This window comes from Callospermophilus lateralis, chromosome 6, assembly GCF_048772815.1.
Source record: "Callospermophilus lateralis isolate mCalLat2 chromosome 6, mCalLat2.hap1, whole genome shotgun sequence".
Lineage (NCBI taxonomy): Eukaryota > Metazoa > Chordata > Mammalia > Rodentia > Sciuridae > Callospermophilus > Callospermophilus lateralis.
Genome location: NC_135310.1, coordinates 123821411 through 123847261, shown reverse-complemented (window position 1 = coordinate 123847261; position 25851 = coordinate 123821411). Strand labels below are relative to the sequence as shown.

The window sequence follows — 25851 nt, the reverse complement described above, 5'->3', positions numbered from 1 at the left end:
TCCTGGGATGAATCCCACTTGATCATGGTGCACTATCTTTTTAATATGTTTTTGTATGCAATTTGCCATAATTTTATTGAGAATTTTTGTGTCTATGTTCATCAGGAATATTGGTCTGAAGTTTTGTTTCCTTGATAGGTCTTTGGTTTTGGTATCAGGGTGATATTAGCCTCATAAAATGAGTTTGGAAGGGTTCCTTCCTTTTCTATTTCATGAAATACTTTAAGGAGTATTGGTGTTAATTCTTCTTTGAAAGTCTTATAGAACTTGGCTGAGAATCCATCTGATCCTGGATTTTTCTTGGTTGGTAGGCTTTGGTGGTATTTTCTATTTCATTACTTGAAATTGATCTGTTTAAATTCTGTATGACCTCCTTATTTAGTTTGGATAGGTCATACGTCTCTAGAAATTTGTCGGTGTCTTCAATATTTTCTATTTTATTACAGGATAAATTTTCAAAATAGTTTCTAATTATCTTCTGTATTTCAGATGTGTCTGTTGTGATATTTCTTTCTTCATCTTGTATTTTAGTATTTGAATTTTCTCTCTTTTTCTTTTGTTAGCATGGCCAGGGGTCTATCTATTTTATTTATTTTTTTCAAAGAACCAACTTTTTGTTTTGTCAATTTTTCAATTGTTTCTTTTGTTTCAATTTCATTGATTTCAGCTCTGATTTTAATTATTTCCTATATTCTGCTTTTGGTGTTGATTTGTTCTTCTTAATCTAGGACTTTGAGATATAGTGTTAAGTCATTTATTTGTTGACTTTTTATTCTTTTAGTGAATGCACTCAATGCAATAAACTTTCCTCTTAGTACTGCCTTTATAGTGTCCCAGAGATTTTGATATGTTGTATCAGTGTTCTCATTTACATCTAAGAATTTTATTTCATCCTTGATTTCTTCTATTATTCACTCATCATTCAATTGTGTATCATTTAGTCCCCATTTGTTACAGTAGCTTTTACTTTTTTATTTTATCATTGATTTATAATTTCATTCCATTGTGGTCTGGTAGAATATAGGGTAGTATCTGTGCTCTTTTGTAAGAGTTTTTTTCTAAGAGTTGCTTTGTGGCATAAGATATGATCTATTTTAGAGAAGGAGCCATGTACTACTGAGAAGAAAGTATATTTGCTCACTGAGGGATGAAATATTCTATATATGTCTGTTAAGTCTAAATTATTGATTGTATTATTTAGTTCTATAGTTTCCTTACTTAGTTTTTGTTTTGAAAATCTGTCCAGTAGTGAGAGAGGAGTGTTAAAGTCACCCAGTATTATTGTATTGTGGTCTATTTGACTCTTGAAATTGAGAACAGTTTGTTTGATGTACATAGATGCTCCATTGTTTGGGGCATAAATGTTTATAATTGTTATGTCCTGCTTATATATACTTCCCTTAAGAAGTATGAAATGTCCTTGTCTCTTCTAATTAACTTTGGTTTGAAGTCTACTTTATCTGAAATGAGAATGGAAACCCCTGCTTGTTTATGCAATCCATATAAGTGAAAAGTTTTTTTCCCATTCTTTTACCTTCAGCCTGTAAATGTCTTTGCCCATGAGGTGAGTCTCTTAAAGACAGCATATTGTTGGGTCTTGCTTTTTAATTCAGTCTGCCAGTCTTTGTCTTTTGATTGATGTGTTTAGGCAGTTAACATTTAAGGTTATTATTGAGATATGATTTGAATTCCCTGTCGTTTTGATTTATTTCTTGGTTTTGATTTGCCTTAGTTTATCATTTGGTTGAATGTCACTTTAGTGTAGATCCTTCCTTTGCTGGTTTTCACTTTTTTAAAAAAATTACATCATCCTCATGGAATATTTTAATGAGAATGCTCTGTAGTGTAGGCTTTCTAATTGTAAATTCTTTTAATTTTTATTTATCTGGGATATTTAAATTTCATTTTCAAATCTGAAACTTAATTTTGCTGGATATAAAATTCTCAGTTGGCATGTGTTTTCTTCAGAGCTTGAAATATATTATTCCAGGACCTCCTAGCTTTGAGGGTCTGGGCTGAGAAATCAGTTGAGATCCAAATTGGTTTCCCAAAATATGTAATTTGATTTTTTTCTCTCACAGTATTTAAGATTTTATCTTTATTCTGTATGTTAGTCATTCTCATTATAATGTGTCTTGGTATGGGTCTGCTATAATTTTGTGCTTATTTCTGTTTCAAGTTGACTTTTGGACAGGTTGAGATATAAGAATTCAACTCTCTGGTGGGTCTGTGGCCTCACAGAATCTCTCCATTCCACACGCCCTCTTCCCTCAGCCTCTGTATTCCATCGTCTATTGTCTTCTTGAGCATCTAAGTCATGTCCACTTGCTGAGGGGTGGACATTAGTTTTTCCTGTCTTCACAGAGATCACAGAACCACAGAAAATACCATAACTCAAGTGGCTTTATGTAGCTCCATTTATGACCTCACAGTTACATAGGTTCCAAGTCCCCCATGGGGTTCACAGGGCTAAGGTCGAGGTGTAGCTGGTCTTTGTTCCTTACTGGCGGCTCTGGGGAGGACTCTGCTTCCAGGATCAGTATGGTTGTTTTGAGAATTCAGTCCCTATTTCCTTGATGACTGTCATGAAGGAGCCACTTTTAGCTCCTGGAGCCCTCTCCCAGGTCCTCATATGTGCCTACTACAGCACGTCTCATGCTTCTTCCACTAGAACCTCTGATGTCCTCTCTTCTGCATCTCTACCACCTGCCTTTCCTGTAGCATCTCTCAGACTTTAGCCAGAGGAGTATCTCAGCTTGGAATTTTACTGTGATTTCATTGGTCTACCTAGGACAATCTCCCCAATTTCAGATGTTCACCTTAGTTACATCAATAATGTCCTTTCTGCCATATGATACGTCGTCTTCATTTTTCCAAGGATTAGGGCCTGGGCATCTTTGGAAAATTTTTTCAGTCCCCACTTCTTCTTGCACTGAAATCAGTGAGGAGCAGGAGACAGCACTTCTGAGAAGGTGACAGACAGGGAGGAGCCAAGAGTGCTGAGATGGGGTCCCTGGGAGTGCTTACCATGAGGGAGTTGGGGGCTCCCATCTTATGCAGGTGAGCAGATATTGGGAAGAGGGAGCAGATGATCTGAGAACCTCAGTGTGGAGCACTTGTTTATGCCAGTGGCTGGCCCCCAGGGAAACCCCCAAGGGAGGGGACTTCAGAGGGCCTGTCCTTTAGGAGACCCAGTTTCTGTTAGAACTTGGAGGTGAGGACATCTTGAGAGAACTTTGGAGGTTTGTTTTTCATGATTTGAGATTCAGAAGGTGCCGTGGGAGATTCCAGTATTTGGGGAGAGGGAATGAGAAGAGACAGGGATATACAGAGCCTCAGGAGGGTGACAATGCAGGGGGACCTACCATGGCTAGCCAAACAGGGAAAAGACACATGAGGTTAGTCCTGGGGGATTAATGCTCATATATGGCATATGAGGTGGCCTGGGAGAGGGCCAGGTGTGGGTGCAGATGGGTCTGGGTCTTTTCTCTGTGGATGGAGATGAGATGTGGGTTGTAGGGCCTTAATGCCACTTGGAACCTTTCTTGCCCCCTGATCATTAGGTGGAACATCTGAGGTGAAGATTGGCTAGTCTGTGCATGATTCATTCCTCAACTGAGGAGAGTTGGGTGCTCACCCCTCGGCTCAGGTGTGCTGACCCCTGCTGTTGGAGGTGCAACACAGACACAGAACCCTGTTCTGTCCTGCTGAGGGGGATAGAGGCCCAGGGAAAAGAGAGGCTGTGACCTTGTCCTAATAGTCTCAGCGTCCATATTCATACTGTTGTGAATATTTGGTGAGCAGTGAGTTGCTGTTCCTAAGTAAGAGATCATTTTGCTTTAAAAACCTTAGTGAATGGGGTGTTTCCAAAAAATATTTTCCAAAAAGTGAGAAATAAGGAGTGGAAGAGATATTTTCTCATGTCCTGGCTGTGGTCCCTAAGGGATTGGGGCTGCAAGTTTATATGGGATCCTCAGAGAGGGACATAAGAAATTATACAACTGAAAGAAATTATTCTTACATCCCAAAGAAATATAAGAAAATGTTGAACTAATTAGGCCTATGGTCACCATTGTATTATTCTTTCAAATCTTGAATCTTTGATCTTTTTCATGTAATTTGGATATAATTTAATTTAATACTTCCTAACAACATGGGAAATATTCACAATACAATGCTGGACAAAAATTAAGTTTCTAGGGGAGTGGTAGCACATGCCTGTAATCCTTGTGGCTCCTGAGGCTGAGACAGAATGATCCTGAGCTCAAAGTCAGCCTCAGCAATGGCGAGGCACTAAGCAACTCAGTGAGACCCTGTCTGGCTCAGTGATTGAGTGTCCCTGAGTTGAATCTCTGTTACCCCTTCATCCCCCAAAATGTGTGTGAGCCATATGGTGGTGCATGGCTATAAACCCAGCTACTCTACACCCAGAGACAAGATGATGGCAAGTTCAAGGCCAGCCTGTGCAACTTAGTGAGACACTGTCTAAAAATTGAAATTTGAAAGACAGTATATCTCAGTGGTACAGTATCACTTGATTTGAGTGTTAGTACAAAAAAAAAAAAAAAAAAAAAAAAGAATGTAGGGGGAAAAAAGTGCATGTTTTGAGAATTCCTCAGTTGAGGGTGTGTTAGTGTTTGTCAGCTTCATAGTTCAATACCTGAGGCAACTAATTTATACATGAAAAGTTTTATTCAAGGTACAGTTTGGGAGGGTCCAAAGCCTGTACCTGTACCAGCTCAGTTCTGGTAGGACAGTGGATGGTGGCCTGCCTTGGTGTGAGCATGTGGCAGAGCATGTGGCATCACCATCTAGGAAGCAGAAAAAGACTGGAGACCATGCCCCCAAAACCTCTGTGCCTTAAGGGCCTTCCACTGGGCCTCAACCCTTAAAGTTCACAGCATCTGCAATACCACTGTGTTGAGGATCAAGCCTTCATATAGGGACCTGTGGGTGACATGCAGGCCTATATCAAACCATAGTGGAGGGTGTGTACATGTGTACAAGTGTGTCAGTCTATGTGGACATTTATTCATCCATTCAACCTGCATTTTTTTTTGAGATAAGTTCTTGCAAATGACAAGGATGTTTAGATAACGTACTTTGAAAGATCCTTCAAGAATTTCCAGAGAAGTACAGGGAAAATTTTTGTCACCTTTCTTTTTTTTCTTTTCTTTTCTTTCTTTCTTTATTTTTTCTTTTTTTTGGTGTGTGTGTGTATGTGGTGCCGGGGATTGAACCCAGGGCCTTGTACATGCAAAGCAAGCACTCTACCAACTGATCTATATCCCTAGCCCTTGGGAAATTTTATTCAGGCCCCAGGTCCCAGGGTTTCAGGGACCTTGCCACAGATGAACATGTCATCAATTTTTCATGTATCTCACCTGAGAAAAAGTTATGCAAATACTATCATACTTGCTGCATTAAGAAGGAGCACTGGAGGCTGGGGTTGTGGCTCAATGGAAGAGTGCTCGCCTAGCATGCATGAGGTACTGGGTTCGATCCTCAGAACCACATATGTATAATAAAGAAGGAGCTCTGGAAAGCATAGGAGCAGAGGAAAAAAATTCTACTTTTTAGCTTTCTGGGATGTTGCTGTCAGGGGCTGGTGGAAGGGGTGGCAGAGAGGAGACAATTTCCTCAGGCAGGGCACAAGGCCTCCTGAGCTCTCCTCTCCTTCAGTCTCTGCTACATCCAGGACCTGGACACCTGTGCAGTTCAGGGTGCTCAGAAACTTCCTCATCACCCTCTGACACCCAGCCCTCTCCTTGGCTGCTCAGGGAGGATCCAAGAGCAACGTAGCGGCGCCCCCGTGTGGTCCGTTGAGAGGATTTTTCTTGGAATAGGTCCCCTCCACCCTGTAATCTGGAGGAATCAGTACCATGGAATTTGATTCCTGGCGGGCAAGGAGCCCTAGGAAGTGTTTTCTGATCCTAGAACCCAAAGGCCATCCCCCAGAGGGAGGAGATGGGAGAAGCTAAAATTGGTACCCACAGGCGAAATCTGGGTAGATGATGGATGAACTGTGACCCACTGCACATCCCACTTCCCTACTTGGACGTAGCCAGCCGCGGGGTCTGCATTCTCACAGCCCGGCAGCCAGAGAACCCCAAACGCAGATGCAGCTCCCTAGCCTTCCGCCAGGCGCCCATAAGCACCTTCAATCTGCGTTTATTTCAACCAACAATTTTTATTTTCTTTGGGCCAAAGTGGGCGTGACTTGTGATCTTCTGCAATCCCAGTAAAGTCTCGCGGCACAAATCGCCGCCCAACTAGGGCAAGAGAGCGCGCCCTGGCTTATGTAAGTCAGAGCTGCGTGGTTTCTGTTTCTATTCAGAAACTGAGCAGTGGCGCTCAAGGTCAGCAGGTCAGCCCGGAGAAAGCCCCCATATTTTTGTGAGTCCAGGGGCCCTAAGGGGAGAGTGGAGGGTGTTTAGTGATGCAGAGAAGAAGGGGGCATGGGGGCAGGGGAGGTGCAGAAGCGCTTTGCACAGAAGACTACCTGAAAGTCTTGGAGAGGAAGGGGCAGCCAGACCTATGTCCTGCACAGCCCCAAATCCTGAGCCCAAGACCTGCAGGGCCTCCTCTGAGGCTCACTCTTTGTTGTCATATGTAAATGTCCTGGAGCAAAACTAGCATGTAATAATTAAGGCAGTCAGTCTTTTGGGGGGGATAAGCAGAATAAGACAGATTGTTGGAGCTGCCACAACTAAGAAGTCCTGGAAGGAGGGTAGCCAACAGGGAGGAAAGGGTTTGGGACCAGCTGTCAGGAGAGCTGTGTTCCCTCTCCCACTCTACATCACCACCACCTTGGGGACCTTCACTAATGAAAATAGCCTCTCAGGAAGGAGACTGGACCCTAATCCTTCAACCCCTTTTGTGCTTAAAAACAAACAAAACAAAAAAATTTGATTGTTAATAAAAAGGAAAGTAAGTCTAAGAGTTTGCCAAAACATCTCCATGAATGGCCTTTCCACCCACAGAAAAAGTCTAGAGGAGGGCCTTAGGGAATAGTTAGGAAGGATAGGTAGAATTCATTTTTATAAAGGCATTTTAGGGGCATCAAAGATGAAATGAACAATTTCTGATCCTGGAGTTGTCTGCAGTCCATGGGGATGTCATGGATGGTAAGAGGGATTCAAGGCAAAGCACAGCTAGGACCATCATGGGCCAGAACCCTGGTTATGAAACTTTCCTACATATTTACAGCACTAAAGGAATTTTAAAATACACTGCAGCCTACTTCCCACCTAGCTTTAACCTATTGAATATGTTTTGGACGTGGTCTGGGCACAAGGATATTAAGGACTCTCCAAGTGTTTCTCCTAAGCAGCCAAGGTACAGAACAACTGACTCCATGATCCAAAGACCAAGAAATGTGTGTTGGGGACAAGGCAAACTTCCAGCAGAAACAGCTGTCTGGTAAGCATATTTATTATTGTTAGTACTGAGATATAATTCATTTACCAGAAGTCAGACTTTGAAAGAGTGCAATTCAGTGGTTTTTGGTACAGTCATGCGGTTGTACCACCATCACCACTGTCTTCATGGGATTATTTTTAAGGATGTAGTCGGGTCTGATGGCTGGAAGGCAAGGCAGGAGCAGTTGCCAGGGAGACTGCTTAGCAGTAGCATCCTGTTCAGACAGGGTAAGGAGACCAGGGGAGTCTGTTTTGACCTCAGCCTAGGGGAGATATCACCAAGGAAACGGGGGGAGAGGGTGATGCTAGACAGCAGATTGTGGAACCTGTGGGCTTTGTTGGGAGAGTAGAGGCATCCTGTGTTAAAATCAGCAGATGCAGCAGCTGTGGATTGGCTTGAGGCATTATGGTGACAACTGGAGGTAGGCTCAATATTTAGGAAGAAGCATTTGCAGTATTCCTAGATGAAGGTAGATGAAAGTCTGGACTAAGGTAGTGTCTGTAAAGCTGTTAAAGGGTTTCAGGAGCTGACTGGGGAAGCCATACAGGCAGAGATAAGGGCCAATTAGAAGTGACCAAGGGTGGTGATGCAGTTAAGTGAAGTAGGGAAAGGGGGTGGGTCTGTAATGGTTGGAGATGTGTAGAGTGGGCTTATAGATTTGTCTGATTTGAGGGTCAAATGGGCCCAGAGATGCAGATGCCTTAAGGTGGGCTGGCAAAGGGAGTCTGGTTGGTGTTGGATTGGCCCATGGAGAGCAGTCTGATGGGGCTCATGCATTGCTGTGGGATAGCTAGGGCAGTTACAGGATGTGGCCAGAGGAAAGGAGACCTGGTTGGATCTTGGAGTCAATGGCGTGAGAAGAAGCAGATTAGACTGGCTGTAGCCTCTTAGGGAGTTTGGAGCCTGAGTGATGTAGTGCTGAAGGGGCTTCCGGGAGTAGAGGAGGCTGAATTCTTACAAAGAGCTCTTGTAATCTGGTTATTGGTGAATGTACTTGATTGAGGGCAGTATGCTGGGAGAGTAACAAGGCTTGGCTCTTCCGGAAGTGTGCCATGGAAGGAACAAGCTAGAGCTGACCATATGGGGTAATGTGCTACAGGAGCTTGGGGAGACCCATGTTTCTCTGTGGGCAGGATTCCACTAGGTTCCCAGTGATGTGGCAGTGTTTCTAAGGTTGGGCCATGGCAGTTGCTCAGAATCTGACCCTCAAGCATTCACCTAGCAGCCCTTACCTTCACGTCTGAGTTACCTGGGAAATCCTAAATCACAGGCGCTTTTCTGGACCTTGAGGCTATAGGGACTTGGTGGATAGTTCCCAGAGTCTTTGGAAAGGTTTAGCTTGGCCTTGTGCTTGCAGGGAATTTCCACTTTAAGCATAGCTCCTCCCTCTCTGCTCCTGATTGGTTAGAGTCAGAGGTATGTCCTCATTGGATGAGTGCTTATTGAGCCACACCCCTTGCGAGGTAATTCACCAGTGCCTCTGTTCCCGGGAACTTTGAGGCTAGTCCTGCAGGTCAGCTGGGAGGGCGGCAAAGTTGCGCGCTATGAGGCTGAAGCCTGTCATGCTGCTCCTGGCAGGAGCCGCCATCTGTGCATCTTTGGGTACCGCTGCTGGTGAGTGCGCTCACTGTGGGTCTTCAGAGCGGGAAATGCTTGAGAGATCCAGGGCGTCCAGCGGCTTCCAAGGCGTGTGGAGCCCACTTGACGGACTCTGGGGGGTTAAGGAGGGGTCCGGAGCTGGAGGCGGCCTGTTTCCAGCAAAACCTCAACTCCGCTTTTCAGGGCGCATTCCTCATCACCTTCCGCAAGTGGATCTGTGCCTTAACTCGCTTCCCTCCCTCTGCTCTGAGCTTTGTGCTTCCTTTTCAAACATCTCGGTTCTTAGGATGCCTTGGAGTCCCCAGGTCGGCCTCCTGCTTTACTCTTTGAGAGATATTCAAGGACCCTGGGAGGTCTGCCTTTCTTGGAACCACTTCCCACTGCAGGGGTGGGGGTGGGGGGGCAGTTTCCGGAGTCAGCTGCGTGTTCTCACTTGAGTCTTCAGTACCTGGAGTTAGGGGTCTTCCTTTCTTCCTGCCAGGAGTTTGTAGGGCCATCCCTGCCTCCCACTGTCTTTCCTGTCGCTGTGGGTACTGACTACTACAAACACTCAAGTGAGGGAGGTTAGAAGCTGAGGACTTCTGGGCCAAGAGATTGTTCCAGTGACTTCTCTCATCTCCACCCTCAAGGTCCCCTGGCCTCTTGCTGCCTAAGGGAGGAGGGTCTTCTCCCCCCTTATACTCCCCCTTACCCTATAACTCCCCTGTTCTCACTGGATTTCTCCAAGCCTCCTCAGCTGCATGACTCACACACCCCACCCTGCCTGTCCTGTTGCCCTCCCCCTCCCTGCTCTCCCCTCCTGCCTGCAGTTCTCTGATCTACTTCTAAGGTGTCTGCCCCTCATCTTCTCACCCTCCCCTCTAGATCCTTTCTCCTTCCCTGTTAGTCATTGCCTAGAGTAGCTATACCTAATGTTGCTGTAACCACCCCCCTGCCCACCCACCCTTCCCAGACCTGTATTTTGCTGTTAAAAAAAAAAAAAAAAGAAAAAAAAAAGATTTTTAGTTGGAGTGGGTTTTTTTTTTTTCAAGTTTTCTTTTCTTTTTATGGGATGCAATGTGAAATTTTGATACATATACACATTTTTTAATGATCAAATCAGAGTAATTAGCATATCCATCACCTCAAATATTTATCATTTCCTTGTGGTCAGATTATTTAAAATCCTCTCTTTGATCTATTTTGCAACATACTCTACATTATTATTTACTGAAATCATCTTGATGTGCTATAGAACTGCATAGAAGTTGTTTCTCCTTTCTAATTGAAACTTTGTATTCCTTGATCAGTATCTCCCCTCCTCTGTCTACTCTCTACCTGTGCTAACCAGCACCCCTCCTGTCTGCCCCAGTCTCCACATATAGGTGATATAATTTTGTGTCTGTTTTATTCTCATTTAATGTCCTCTAGGTTCATCTTTATTGTCACAAATAACACAATTTCTTGTTTTTTCGGGACTTTTAAAGATAAATATATTGGAGATTGATCTCAGGGTCTTGTGTCTGCTGGGCAATCCCTTTATTCCTGAGCTTCACCCTCAGCTCTAATTACTTTTTTGTTGTTGCTGTTGTTATTAAGAGTGATTAGTATTTTTCCTATGTATATGCCCCAATGTATTGTTCTTTTGTTTTTGTCTTGTTTTGTTTTGGAGGTGGGTCTGCTGCTGTTTCCCAGGTTGGCATTAAACTCCTTGGCTCAAGGAATTCTCCTACCTCAGTCTCCCTAGTAGCTGGGATTACAGACATGCACCATAGTTCCTGGCTCTTTGTCCATTTTTTGTTTTCTATTTTTTTTATTGATATGATAGTTGTACTTAATGGTGGAGTTTGTTTTTGCATATACATACATGTACACAATATAACAATGTAATTGTCTAATATCATTCCCCAGTATTTTCCCTTTCCATCTCCTCCTCCCTCCCCTGATTCCTTTCCTCTACTCTAGTGATCTTCCTTTTAATTTTCATGAGACTCTCCCAGCTTTCTTTTGGTTTGTCTTCTCTAGCTTCCACATAAGAGAGAAAACATATGACCCTTGACTTTCTGAGTTGGACTTAATTCACTGAACATAATATTGTCAAAGATTCATCCATTTTCCTGAAAATGGAAAAATTTATTCTTCCTTTGGCTAAGTAAAACTCCATCATTTATATATACCATATTTTCTTTCTCCATTCATCCAGTGATGGAAATCTAGGCTGGTACCCTATTGAGGCTACTGTGATTTGTGCTTCTATAAACATGAATTTGGATGTATCATGACAGTATGACGACTTTGATTCTGTAGTACAAATATAGAGGAGTGGTACAGCTGGATGGTTGTTCCATTCCTAGTTTACTGAGGAACTTCCATATTGATTTCCATAGTGGTTTTACTAATTTATAAATGAACTAACATTGTTGTTCTTTCTCCACATCTTTGCCAGTATTTCTTATTTTCTGTATTCATAATGGCTGCCATTCAAACTGGAGTCAAATGAAATCTCAGTGTAGTTTTGATTTTTTACATTTGGCCATATTTTTATTTACTACATATACTATAAATATATACAATATATGCTATAAAACATTTTAAAAAATTTAACTGTCAAGAAAGTGTATAGTGTTATAATACAATGGAAAATATTCATATGTTATATCAAATTGGTTTGCTTATAATCCATTTCAAACCACTAATAGTGAAATTTTACTTGTGGAAAATTAAAAATTATCTATTTGCATAATTAACAATAAAGAAGTCCAATAAATTAATAAGAATTAACCATGTCAAACATTAGTATCCAAAAAATGGGCTTTTGCAGAAACATTTATATAAAATATAGCAGACAATTTCAGTTTATTTTGTTCTCTTCACATTCTTAATTGTTTTATTTATTGTACAGAAGCTTTTTCATCTGATGCCATCCCATTTATTAACTCTGGCCATCATTTTCTGAGCTTTAAGTGTCCTGTTGAGAAAGTCATCACCTGAATCTGGGTGAAGTGTTGAACCTCCTTTTTCTTCTAGGAGTTGCATAGTTTCTGGTCTAATTCCCATTTTTGGTCTTTGATCTATTTTGAGTTGACTTGTGCACTGTGAGAGATAAACGCCACCTCCCAGTCTTCCACATAGGCATAGCCTGTTTTTCAGCAAATTTGTTTACAGGGCTGTCTTTTCTCCAATGTGTGTTTTAGCACCTTTTTCAAGGATCAGATGACTGTATCTGTGTGGGTTTCTTTCTGTGTCTCCTGTTGTGTACCATTGGTATAAGTATCTGTTTTTATGCTAAGTATCATGCATTTTTTGTCACTATTGCTCTGTAGTACAATTTGAAGTCAGGTGTTGTAATGCCTCCAGCATTGCTTTTTGGGCTCAGAATTCCTTTGGCTGTTCTGGGTCTTTCAATCTTCTAACTGCACAATAAAACTTTTCTCTAATTCTGTGAAAAAAAATGTCTTTGGTACTTTCATGGGGATTGCATTGAGTCTGTGTCTTGCCTTTGGTTTTATGTTCATTTTAGTAATATTCGTTCTTCCTATCTGTGAGCATGGGAGGTCTCATCCATCTTCTGTGTCTTCAATTTCTTTCTTCATTGTAGAGGTTTTTTTACCCCTTGGTTTGAATTATTCCTAGGTATAAAGATGCTCCCCCCCCCCCAATAGCTTTGAAGGACATCTCATATCTAAACAATAACAAAAGGCTTTTTTGTTACTGCTTCTATCTCCTTTCTAGTTATTGATCTATATATGTTTTCTATGTCTTTTTGATTGGATTTTGGCAGGTCATATGTTTCTAGAAATGTATCCATTTATTCTATGTTTTCCAATGTATTGGAATATAAGTTTTCAAAACTGTCCCTTATAATTCTCTGGATTTCTGTAATATCTGTAGTGATTTCTCCTTTTTCATTTCTAATTTGATTAATTTGGGTCTTCTCTCTTTTTCTTGGTAGTTCACCTAAGGGCTTATTAATCTTCTTTATCTTTTCAACAAATCAATGTTTCATGTCATTGATCCTTTTTATTGTTTCTGTATTCTCTATTTCATCAATTTCCCTTCTGAGCTTAATTATTTACTCCCTTCTACTGGTTTTGGAATTGGTTTATTCTTGTTTTTCAAGGATTTTGAGATGCCTCCTTTGTTTAACAGGAATCTTTATGATTTTCTAATATAGGCACTTATAGTTATAAACTTGTGTCTTAGTTCATAGTGTTGCCAAGGTTCTGGTATGTTGTATCACTGTTTTTGTTTCTCTCTTGATTTCTTCTATTACTCATTAATTATTCAAAAGTGTATTGTTCAGTCTCCACATGTTTTTATAGGTTCTGAAGGTATTTTTTTGGGGGGATTGATTTCTAATTTCATTCCATTATGATCAGATAAGATGCAAGGAATTGTATCAAGTTTTAAAATTTGGTTTGGGTTGCTTTGTGGCCTAATATATGATCTGTTTATGGGAAAGGTCCATGGGCATCTGAGAAGAATGTATTTGGCTGCAGTTGGATGAAATAGTCTCTAGAATCTGTTAAGTCTATTTGATTTATAATATTTTTTTCATTATAAAACTCTTTACTAAATTTATATCTGGATGACCCATCTCCTGATGAGAGAGGTGTTTTAAAATCAACCAGTATTATTATACCAGGATCTATCTGAGTCTCTCATGTGAGTAGTGACTGTTTTATATAATTAGGTGCACCATCTTTTGGGTTTTAACTTTTTTAAAAACATTTTTTAGATGTTGATGGACCTTTATTTTATTCATTTATTTATATGTGGTGCTGAGAATCAAACCTAGTACCTCACACGTGCTAGGCAATTGCTCTACCACTGAGCCACAATCCCAGCCCCGGTTTTAACTGTTTATTATAGTTAAATCTTCTTGTTGGGTTGTTCTCTTTACCATTATCTTTGTTGTTCTCTTTACCATTAGGAAGTGACCTTTGTCTCTTGTGATTAATTTTGTCTTGAAATCTGCTTTGTTGGGTGTGAGAGTGTAAACTCATGACTTGGGGGGGACTTCATTTGCATGGTCTGTCCATTTCCATCCTTTCACTTTTCAACCTGTGGTTATCTTTATCAGAGGATGAGCCTCTTACAACAACATAATTGAGTCTTGTTTTTTAGTCCATCCTGCCAGCCTGTGTAATTAATTGGAGAGATGAGATTATTTACATTTGATGTTATTGCAGAGAGGTGTCTATAAATTCCTTGCCGTTTTGATTTCTTTCTTTTTTTAAAAAAATTTTTCTTAGTTGTTGATAGATCTTTATTTGATTTATTTATACGTGGTGGTGAGAATAGAACCTAATGCCTCACACATGCCACACAAGTACGCTACCGCTGAGCCACAGTCCCAGCCCCCATTTTGATTTATTTCTAATGTTTAATTTGTCCTGTTTCTCATTTGTGTAGGGACACTTCAAATGAGACTTGTCCATTTTTGAACTCTGGGGTTGTTTTTTATTTCTTCTGTGTGAATTATTGGCTCAAAAATAACCATCAGAGGACTCATAAATTCTATTTGTTTTTGCTTATTTTGAAAAGTTTTCCTTTCCACTTAGATTCTAAAGGAGAGCTTTGCTGTATATAGCCATCTTGGCTGACAGTTATTTTCTTTCTGGGCTTGGAACACATCATTCAAAGCCCTCCTGGATTTTCGAGTTTGTGCTGAGAAACCAGATATAATTCTGATTGAATTGCCTTTAAAATGTGACCTGACATTCTTCTCAGAGGCTTTTACCATTTTTTTCCTTGCTCTGTATGTTAAGCATTTTAATTATATGTTCTGTAGAGGTTCTTTTTTGATGTTGTCTGTTTGGGGTTTCAATACCTCCTGTATTGGATGGCCCCTCATTCTCAAGTTTTGAAAATTTTTCTATTATTTCCCTGAAGAGGTTATCTATGCCATTAGCCTGTCTCCCATAACTCTCTTCAATACCAAGGATTCTTAAATTTGGTCTCTCAATGTTGTCCCAAAGTTCTCATATATTCTGGCCACCTTACTTAGTCTCTGTAATATTGTCTGAATGTTCAAGGCCTGCCATTTTCTCTTTGAGCTTTGCGATTTTGTTTTTAGCATGACCTACTCTATTAAAGAGACTTTCAACTGAAGATTTTAATTGACTTATTGTGAACCAAGATTTCTGTTTGGTTCCTTTTTAGTATCTCTGTCTCCTTATTGAACTTCTCTTTCATACTCTTCACTGAGTTTCTTAATTCATTAGTGGTTTTCCTGTGTTGTCTTGAAATTCATTCATCATTTTTATAATCATTCTGTTGAATTCTTTTCTGATATTTCACCCACTTGAATATCTTTAGTTATTTTCTGGTGAATTATGAACTTTAGCAGGTATTGTCTTAGCTTGGTTTTCATGACTCTTGAATTCCTGTGTTGGGTTTTATGCATCTGTTAGGATAGATTTTTCTTTTGCTGTTATGTGTGGGCCTTTTTAGGCCATAGCCTTCTCTTACCACAGTGTTCTAGAGCACTCTCGGCTGAGAACCCTCATCAGAGTGGTACCCACAGCCTTTGTGTTCACTCTCTCTTTTTTGCAGTAGAAGTGGATGTTCAGGAGTGGGACCCAAGGGCCCCCCAGCCATTCCCACATAGCATTGGTGTTTAGTGTATTTTTTCTCTTTTATTCTTTGTGTGGTTAATTTTGGTGAAGTTTGTGTGGTTAATTTTTGCGTGTGCAAGTTGTGTAGTCTCATTGCTGGTTTATTTCATCAGCAGAGTGTCTACCCTGTGACCTATAGTGTCCATGTAGATTCCCAGCAAGTCACAGAAAAAGGGAAAACAAAAGTCTCGACCACTGAAACAAATAATGTACAGCATTAAAACTAATACTAAAAGTGCACATTTACAACACTAATACTACAAAATTAGGAATAGTGGGGTCAGCAGTTGCCAATAGCAAAAACATAAATAGCCATGACCTAAATCCAGTATTAAAATAAACAATGGGTATCAACTATACCTGCTCAGAACTAATCCTTGCAACAACATGAATAAAGTGAGCAGGAGTTATATTAATTAGGCATTCTAAGAGATGGTGAAAATGCTATTGAGAAGAAAGAAGAATATGGGTGTGGTGGTGCAGGCTTATAATCCCAGTGGCTCGGGAGGCTGAGGCAGGAGGATGGTGAGTTCAAATCCAGGCTTAGCAATGGTGAGGCTCTAAGCAACCCTGAGAGACCTGACTCTAAATAAAATCCCCCAAAAAGCACTAAGGATGTGTCTCAGTGGTTGAGTGCCCCTGAGTTCAAGCTCCCATTCGAGAGAGAGAGAGAGAGAGAGAAGAAAATAGGATAGTAAAGGAAAGTTTAGAATGTTCAAAATGTAAACAGAGTGAAAACAGAAGAGATGTAACAAGTGATGGCTGTAAAGAGAGATGCCAGAAAATAGAAAAGTAAAGGGAGAGAGAAAGAGAATTTGGCTGTTAGTGGGAAAAGAAAGGAGAAAAAGAGAACAAGGGATATAAACAAATTAAAATAAAACAAAACCAAATATAAAAAATAACCTTTTAGCCCTCAAAGACAAGGGAAAATAAGTAGTGTTAAAAAATGCTAAAGATGAGAAAAAAATGTAAACCAATATGTATAGGTATATATATTCATGAAATATTCAGCACAATAAAAACACCAAAAAAGGATAAAACATTTTTTGAGAAGTAAAAGAGTTTTCCTCTTTTGGGCTATATGAGAGATGGAGACCAAGCTCTGGGAGTTTTTAACCACTTCCTCTTTTTCTATTGCTCTCAAAACCTTTAAGCACAGCTGCTCTGTAGCCTGGCATAGGTGAGGTGAGCTGGGAGGAAGTCCCACAGGGCATCTTGAACTTCCCTTTCTCAGAAATTGCTCAGCAAGAATTTGAAGACAACAAGGACACAAAAATTCGACTACAGCCTCCAAGGAAGACCTCTTCATCTTTTACAGCCTACTGTAAACAGCATGCACAAATCCAGAACTCTCTTGTGGTTTACATTGTGCAATGACAGTGGCTGATGAGCCCTGCTGTGATCAGATTACTTCCTTCTGTTTTTAGCAAGTGTGTTACTCCAACATGCAAAGGTCTCTCCAGAATGTCAGAGACACCTACTGCCCACACAGTCTTCATGCCCTTGTGTAACTTAGGCCACCTCTGCTGCTCCTGCACTCTTAGCACAAGCCCTCCTCACACTGCCACTCAACTATTCCAATTTCCAACCACTTACTGTACATGTGTTTTTCAATTTAATATTCAGATATGTTCCCTTTACTCTCATGTTTGTTCATCAGGATCATAGTCACATGTTAAATATGCAATTTTCAAGTCATCATTTTTTGATATACATTTTAATTATGGCATATAGGGATGCTATGGAACTTTTTATTTTTATTATATCTAAGTTATAGTTGCTTAAATGGCCATTATTGGTGCTTGTGGTTTTCTTCCTTGATAGGTGAGGCTAAGATATAAAATTGTACTCTGTCCTTTGGTTTCCAGCTGCCAATTAATTTGGACCATCCCTCCCATGGAATACAACTGAAAAACTGAGGGCAAGAGCACCTACCTGAAAAATATGGCTAAAGGGGTAGATGGGCTAAGAAAGCACTGAAGGTTTACTAGGCCTGGAACCAGAAGGCAGAAATCTAGAATAAGAAGTTAAGCACACTGAGCTTTTGTGCTGGTGGTGTCTGCTGACTGGGCCAGTGCCTGGGAGCCTCTCAGGGCTGGAGGGCAAAGGCTACAGTTAAAGGGTGCAAAAGGGACATAGGGGGCAACAGGGATCCCTTGTGTTGGGATGGGCCCAAAAGGCTATCCTTTAAGAATCTGTCAGCAGTTCTTCTGTGGGTTACACCTGTACTTTAACATATGTGATCCAGAGAATCTGAATAGCGAAAAGTGCATTAAGGTGTTATTTCCCACACTCTTACTTTAAACATTTTTTTATTTTAATTTTTTTAAAGTAATCAAGACCTTTATTTATTTTATCTATCTATGTGTCCATCTATCTATCTATCTATCTATCTATCTATCTATCTATCTATCATCTATCTATCTATATGTGGTGCTGAGAATCAAACCCAGGGCCTTTACACGTGCTGGGCAAGCACTCTACCACTAAGCCACAACCACAGCCCCCAGCACTCTTGTTAAGCATTATAATTGAGAATCTCCTCAATGTTTTCAAGGGAGAAAATAAATAAATATAGAAGGGTTTGAACAGAGATATTGAACTCTCATAATTTGCAAATGATAATATATTGAGTTCATAAAGTCCCAAATTATTACAAATTCTTGGGATTAATAACATAGTTTCCTATGGTTGCTAGATTAATGTATCTATTTCAATGTTTTATATTCCAGAAGTGAACAGAGTATAAATTTAACAAGAAATCATTGACATAGTAAGAATACATTTTATATACTTCTAGAATGATATCTACAATTTTTCCTCCAAATAGCAAATGGGGTATTTTAACAAACTTACTAAGTAATTAGAGTAGATAGTTAACTAACTGAAGACAATTGCCAAGATCTGGCTTGTGATTCAATATTTCAATGGCATTAATTTCCAAAAATGTTTCAAGAATTCTAATCAACCTCAATCAAATATCCACTAGGCATTGTGTGGCACTTGGTTAGGGGATTCTAAGCCTTATATAGAAATATACATGAATAATAGCCAAGACACCTTCAAAAAAGAAGAATAAGGGACTGTATTCTCTTAGTAGATATCAAGACTTACATTGCAGTTATCATAAGCAGAGAGTAGGGTGTTGATACAGAGATAGACAAATAGATTTGTGAGTAGAAAGACACAAACCAAACAATACACATGAAGATATTATGAGACTACTGTGTGTGTGTGTGTGTGTGTGTGTGTGTGTGTGTGTGAGAGAGAGAGAGAGAGAGAGATACAAACTGGCACTATATGTAATATAGTGATATCTGAGATATCTACACAGCAGACTAAGATATTTCCTGGCTCTAGAGTGTTGATATATAATACTGATAACATTAGAGATTGATGGGTAAAGGACAAATTTTGAAGAAATGATTTTAGGGCAATTGGTTACCCGTATGGAAAAAAATGGAATTGTATTCATCTCTTCCAAAATATTAATTAACATGGTAGACTACCTTCACTACCTTAGCAAAGGGAAATGTTTTTCATCCAAGTTACAATAAAACATTTACTCTAAGGGAAATGGGATAAAATTAAAGATATTAAATTTGAGATTCCAGATCATTTGGACATTTTCCATTCCTAGTGGACAATGGTAATGACTAAATGTCCTTCAGCAAAATCTCATTAAGAAGAATGTACCTTGGAATGCATTATAGGGATCTTTCTTAAAGACACCTAACCTTCTATTCAAAGGATGGTATCTGACATATAAATTGGCTTTGGTTGGAACTGGGGAAGAGTTCAGAAGACATGGGATTACCCAGAACACTTAGCAGTTCTTACACCTACATGTGTCAAGTGGCACATAAACTCCTTGATGAGGAGAGTGTCCTCCCAGCACTCTGAGGAGATAAGGTGAGGAGGGAGTTGGGCAGGTTATATGTAATCTTTACATACCACATTCCCATTTCTCTGAGCCACTGTAGATGCCTCCCTCTACAATTTATCTGAGGTATCTGCATAGCAGACTAGGATATTTCCTGGCTCTAGAGTTTGCTTCAATTCCTAGCTGGTTTTGATTCACACCCAACAGTGAGACTCTCTGCTCTGAGCCACTGCTTCTTCCATTGGCTGCTCATTGGAATCCCCTGGAGAGTTTCATAGACAGGATTGGTACTTGGATTACTCTTCTGGTGAATGAGATTGAAGGGTATAATTTGTGATCCTGGCCTGGGGCTATTTAAGGCTATCCCAGGTGACTCAAAGTGAAGATGAGTTTGAGAAGCACATGTTGTCTGACTATATTCATATGTCATTCTGGAAGAAGAAAATCTACACGAACAGAAAACAGATTTAGATGGTTATCAAGAGTTGTATAGGAGAGTGATAAACAAGATTCAAGAGAAAATTTTAGGATGAAGGATCTGTTCTATGCAGAACAGATGTAATACGTTTTGGATGTATTAGGGTGTTACAGTTTGAATCTTAAATGGCCACCAAAAGCTCATGTGTTTAAAGGCTTGGTCTCCAGTTGACAGCACTTTTGGGAGGTGGTGGAAATTTTAGGAACTGGGACTTGGGACCTAGTTGAAGGAAGTAGGTAAGTATGTGGGAGTATCATTGAAGGGTAGATATTGTCCCCAGCACTTGTTGCATGTTCTCTCCTCTCTCTCTCTCTTTCTCAAGGAAACTCTAAACACACACACACACACACACACACACACACACACACACACCTTCTGTAAGTAAAACTTTTATACTCAATAATATCACAAATTTAACTGTGGCCAGGATGTATGTGTTTCATTTTTAGGTCATTGACACCAAGAAAGAGTAATCCTCATTAACTTGTGGCTGTCCTAATCTAGTAATTAGACATTTTCTGGTCTAGTTTCTTGTTCACCAGTGAGAAGAAGGAGCTGCATTTGTGGTCAGTTCTGGTCTTCTGGGAGATCCTTCCTTTCTTTCTGGATTAAATCTCTGTGTTAATTCATGCATGTTTCCTCCCCTCTACTCAAAAATCATTCGAGATAACTAGAGTGTAAAGATTCAGAAATTCTTATCCTATCTGGCAGGATTCCACTTTCAAAGATGACAGATCAGCTTGTTTCAAACCAACCCATCCTCCCAGGAACAATGGTGAATTGGTCAGTAGGTAAAAACATCCACATGAAGGCACTGGAGAGTGATCAAGCCTCTGAGACCAGAGTTTAGACAGAGGAAAACCCCAGGTATGTGAGCACTACATTTGACAACTCTCTGCTTCAAAGTATATGTCAAGTTCAGGCTGGTAGCTGGGAGCCTGGGAAGCAGAGTGGGATTTTCAGAAGATTTCACCGGTAGAGAAATTTAACATTGGAGAATACAGTTTTACAGAATGAAAATGAATGAACTATTGTTATAGCAAAAAAAGTGGATGACCTCACCAAAAACAAACAAATTTGAGCAAAATAAGGGTGTATGGAATCATTTGGAGAAGCCCATAGAATGAAGGCTCTCACAGGTGATTTGTCTGACAACAGAGATTATCCCAAGAGATTTTTCTAATCTGCAGCTTGCGACTGCAGACATACAAGCACAGCAAGTAGCACAAAGACAGCTAGTAGTTTATGGAACACTTGCCTGATGCTCTCTTTTGCAAATCCAATCCAAGGAAGCAGCCTGGTATGTTAGGGTAACAAGTTTACCTGGTATCTGCCAATGCTACAGCCACCTGCCCATCAGAGCTCACCAGCCCCTATGTAGTGCCACAAGTGCCCAGGAACTTTCCTTCACATGATTTATGTAACTTTCCCCCAAATTCCTCAAGTGTATCCTTTGATTTTCCAATAAACAAGACACCAACATGGTCTGCATGTGTCCAAAAGGTCAATTCTATTCTGTGCTGATTCTCAAAAAAAACCAAAAAACCCTGTTGCTTGAGATTTGTCATTCTATTGTATTTGACTTTAAACCAGACACAAAAGAGTGGATTCTCTGTGATTCCATGTGCATAAATTTTTAAAAACAGACCAAAGTAATTTATGGCATTTTAAGACAGGAAGGCAGCTACTTGGGTGAAGGAAAGATAGTGCCCAGAAAAAGATGGAGAAAGGCTTCTGATCTGTGTCTGGGCTGGGAGTGGTTTCAAGTGCAGAAACTAACACTGAATTGTGAATAGAGAACTTTTATCTGCATGTTTTAATTTAATTTTTAAGTTTATGTAAACAACTTGGAGGGCTGTGAAATGCTTGAAACCCTCAATAGAAAACAGGCTGAAGCCAGGTACGGTGGTGCTGGCCCGTAGTCCCAGCACCTGGGGAGGCTGAGGTGAGTCACTTGAGCCTAGGAGTTTGAGGACAGGTGAACAACATAGTGGGAACAAGGTCCAATGAAAAGAAAAGATAGAGGGGGAAAAAAGAAAAGAAAAAGAAAGAGTCAAAGGCTGTCAAAAGCTGTTTAGACCAATGACACAGCAGGGAGAAGAGGCCCCAGGCCTCCTGGTGGATTTTGCATTAAAGCTTTGTTTCATTGTATGTATTTTATTCTATAAGAAAATAAAAATTGATCAAACAAGAAAATATTTTAAAATACACAAAACATAAAGGTGTAAAACTACCTTTTGTTTCCACTGGAGGATCCTGGTTAACCTGGTAGATGAGTTGGGCTTGGGTGTGAAGGGGCCTCTGGGGCTGTGCTGCCCAGAGACCCTGCTATCTACCCAGTCATTTCTATCTGGGTGCGCACACAAAACTACACAGCCACAGTCTTCCATGATGAGTTATTTTGAATCTTGTATTTGGAAACTTATTATAGTTGATCAGCAACTTTGTCTGAGACTTCAAACACTTCTTCAACACTGTTTGTGCCAACTGTACACTATTTCATTATTTTAAAGAACATAAGCAGTCCTCTTCTGTATCTCTGTTTTTTCTTTTTGTTGGTTTTGTTTTGCTTTCTTTGTGGTTGTAGAGGTTGAAGCCAGGACCTGGATAATGCTAAACACATGCTCTACTGTAGAGTTATATTCCCCAGCCCTCTTTTGTATCTTTTCTTCCCCTTATTGTAAATAATGTCTGATTATATCATCTAATATCTAAAGATTCTTCTGTATTTTGGGTTTTTGTTTTAAGATCAAGAATTTGTTGAATAGGAATAAGATAAATGACAAGGATATATATATATATATATATATATATATATATTAGTTGAATTGCTTCTCAAAGCATTGTAGTAACATATTCATCCAAGAACAGTTGACTGTTTCTATAGGCATGGATTGTGTTGGCTTTCAGTGTCCTATATGTATCATAAAAAGCCACTGGGTGGGGGCCTTAGTTCCCATGGGCAGGTCCTGGCTTCTGTTTCAGGTACAGTTTCTGGTTATATATACACTTAGAGTCAAACAAAGGATAAGAATTAAAATGTGAAGCCAACATCTACCAAATAATAAAGTACATGTTAAAACCTGGGATCACTGTGTACTGCTGAATGAAGAGGGAACCTCAGGGGGCCCTGAGATGTAGGGACTGTTGGGCTGCAGTCCCAAATAGAGAGGTCCTTTCTACCCCAGACCTCTTACCTTCCAGGTAAGAGCAGTCCCCAGGGAGATTGCTTAGCAATAGCATCCTGTTGAGATAGGGTGAGGAGGGTGAGGAGACTACAAGAGCCTGCTCTAACCTCAGCCTAGGAGAGATGTCACCAGGAAAATGGGGGGAGAGGGTGATGCCAGACAGCAAGTTGTGACACTTGTGGGCTTTGATGGAAGAGTAGAGGCATCCTGTGTTAAAATCAGCAGATGCAGCAGCTGTGGGTTGGCTGGGGTCAGGCACAATATTTAGGAAGAAGCCTTTACAGTATTCTAGAATGAAGGTAGATGAAAGTCTGGACCAAGGTAGTGACTGTGAAGCTCTAAAAGAGTTTCAGGAGCTGATTGGAGAAGCCAGAGAGGCAGAGGAAAGGGTCAATTAGTAGAGACAAAGGATGATGATACAGTTAAGAGAAGTAGGAAAAATGCATGGGGAGAGATCTATAGTGGTGGAAAGGTGTACAGTGGGCTTATAGACCTTTCTGATTTGAGGGTCAAGTGGGCCCAGTGTTGCAGATGCCCCAGGAAGTCTGGTTGGTGTTGGAATGGTCCATGGGGAACAGCCTGATGGGGCTCATGAGTTGCCCTGGGAGAGCTAGGGCAGTTGCAGGATATGGCCAGAGGAAAAGCAGACCTGGTTGTGTCTTGGAGTCAGTGGCAGAAGGAGCAGATTAGAATGGCTGAAACATCTAAGGGCCTGAGTGATTTTAGGGCAGAAAGTGCTTCTGAGAACAGAGGTGGCTGAAATCTGCAGAGTTCTTGTAATCTTGTTATTGGTGACATTGCCAGCAAGGCTATACTTGATCGAGGGCAATGTGCTGGGAAAGTAACAAGGCTTGACTCTTCTGGAAGTGTGCCATAAAAGGAACAAGGTTGAGCTAGCTATATGAGGTGGGGTGCTGCAGGAGCTTGGGGAGACCCATGCTTCTCTGTAGGCAGAGATTCAACTAGGTTCATAGTGATGTGGGAGTGCTTCTAAGGTTGGGCCACAACACTTGCTCAGAATCTGACCTTACAGCATTCACCTAGCTGCCCTTATTTGTGCGTCTAATCTACCTGGGGAATCCTAAATCACAGGCACTTTTCTGGACATTGAGGCTGGTACAACCCAGTGAATATTTCCCAGTGTCTTTGGAATAGTTTAGCCTTTGATCTGTGCTTTAAGAGAATTTCCATTTAAGTGTAGCTCCTCCCTCTCTGTTCCTTATTGGTCTTTTTTTCCCCTCAAGCTGTGAACTTTATTGTACTCTCAGTATCACAAATGATCCCAAAACTATTGTTCGGATAATGAGTAATGCAAATTATCAAACAGCATTATCTGTATATATACACTGAAATATGCAAACATATAAAGAGTTATTTCTAAAAAAAACCTTGAAATTCAAATATTTACTGGAGAAATTTGAAATTTTGTAAAATCAAGAGTTTCTGCAATAAAAATATTCATGTTTTAGTTTCAAGCTTAAAGATTAAGATTTTATTACTATGAAGGACAGAGTACTTAAGCTTATCTCTATTGAAACATTATATAAAAACAGACCAAATAATCCTGTAGTGTATTTGGATTGAACAGAATCTTCAACAGAGATTTAAAAAAATATTTTAGAATTTTAATCTCACAAATGATACTTATTTAATAAGAACAAAAGATCCAGTAAACAAAGTAACATAACAACAACAACCAAAACAAACAAACAAACAAACAAACAAAAAAACCAAAAAAAAAAAACCCAAAAAACAAAGAACATAGTTTGAAGTCTGTTTCTAATCTCTATTCCCAATGCTTTGAGCCTTCCCTTTTCATATCTGTGAATTATCTTTGGATCCTTCTTGGGCTGGAGAACCTGGCTCTGTCTTGACAGGGCTGAGGCTCACTGTCACCCCCAGTGTAGCCTGGCCTTCAGCTACACATCTGGCCCTGAGGGGACAGGCTGCTTCTCTGTGTAGGTGGAGTAGACTTGGCAGTCATGCCTGTACCCAAAGGTTCCTTCCATGCTTTGCAGCCCAGCCTGCTTCAGTCCCCGCCTCCTAGTCAGTTCTCTCTAGTGATTGGTCTTGAGTCTGAATCAGACTTCTGATGGCTGTCCTTGGGTGTGTGCTCATTGAGCAAAACCCCAAAGACGCTATACTCCCTAAGATCTAGGAGGGAGGCAAACGCACTAAGGGTCTGAACCCTGTCATGCTGCTCCTGGCTGGCTCCGCAATTTTTGCATCTCTGGGTGCCTCCGCTGGTGAGTGCGCTCATTGTGAGTCTTCAGAAAGGTCTGGCGAATCCAGGTGGGCAGCAGTTTCCAGGGAGCATCTACCCCTCCCAGCTGGCTCTGGAGGTGGTGCAGCGGGTGCAGGGCTGGACCAGGTCCACTTGCCACAAAACTTCAAGGCCGCTTTTCAGGGCGCATCCCACTACCATCTCCAGCATCTGGATCTGTGCTGCACTTTGCTTCCCTCCCTCCCCTCTGGGCCCTGCTCTTTCTTTTCCAACATTCTGGTTTTTAGGACCCCCGGAGCCACGGTCTGCCTTCTAGTTTGCACTTAGATATTCAAGTACCCCTGGAGGTCTGCCTTTCATGGGGCCCCCTGTTAGCAGTGATGGAGACAGTTTCCAGCCCTTCTCCCCCACCTGTGGTCTTCCTGGAGTCAGCAGTGTGTTCTCACTGGAGTGCTCAG

The 25851-nt window shown here is 40.7% G+C and overlaps 1 protein-coding gene across 8 annotated transcripts in view; it reads left to right on the top strand.

Annotated features, from left to right (window-relative positions):
* Positions 1 to 6301: 6301 nt before the first annotated feature.
* The window catches only part of LOC143401473 (MHC class I polypeptide-related sequence B-like), a 39299-nt gene continuing 19749 nt past the window's right edge, over positions 6302 to 25851 (top strand). For 3 of the 8 annotated variants that reach the window (XM_076859000.1, XM_076859001.1, XM_076858994.1), the window contains exon 1: positions 6404 to 7422. In XM_076859000.1, coding sequence (XP_076715115.1) covers positions 7377 to 7422 — 46 coding nt within the window. In that variant the 5' untranslated portion in view covers positions 6404 to 7376. The other 5 variants (XM_076858995.1, XM_076858999.1, XM_076858997.1 and 2 more) reach the window with 5 other exon arrangements.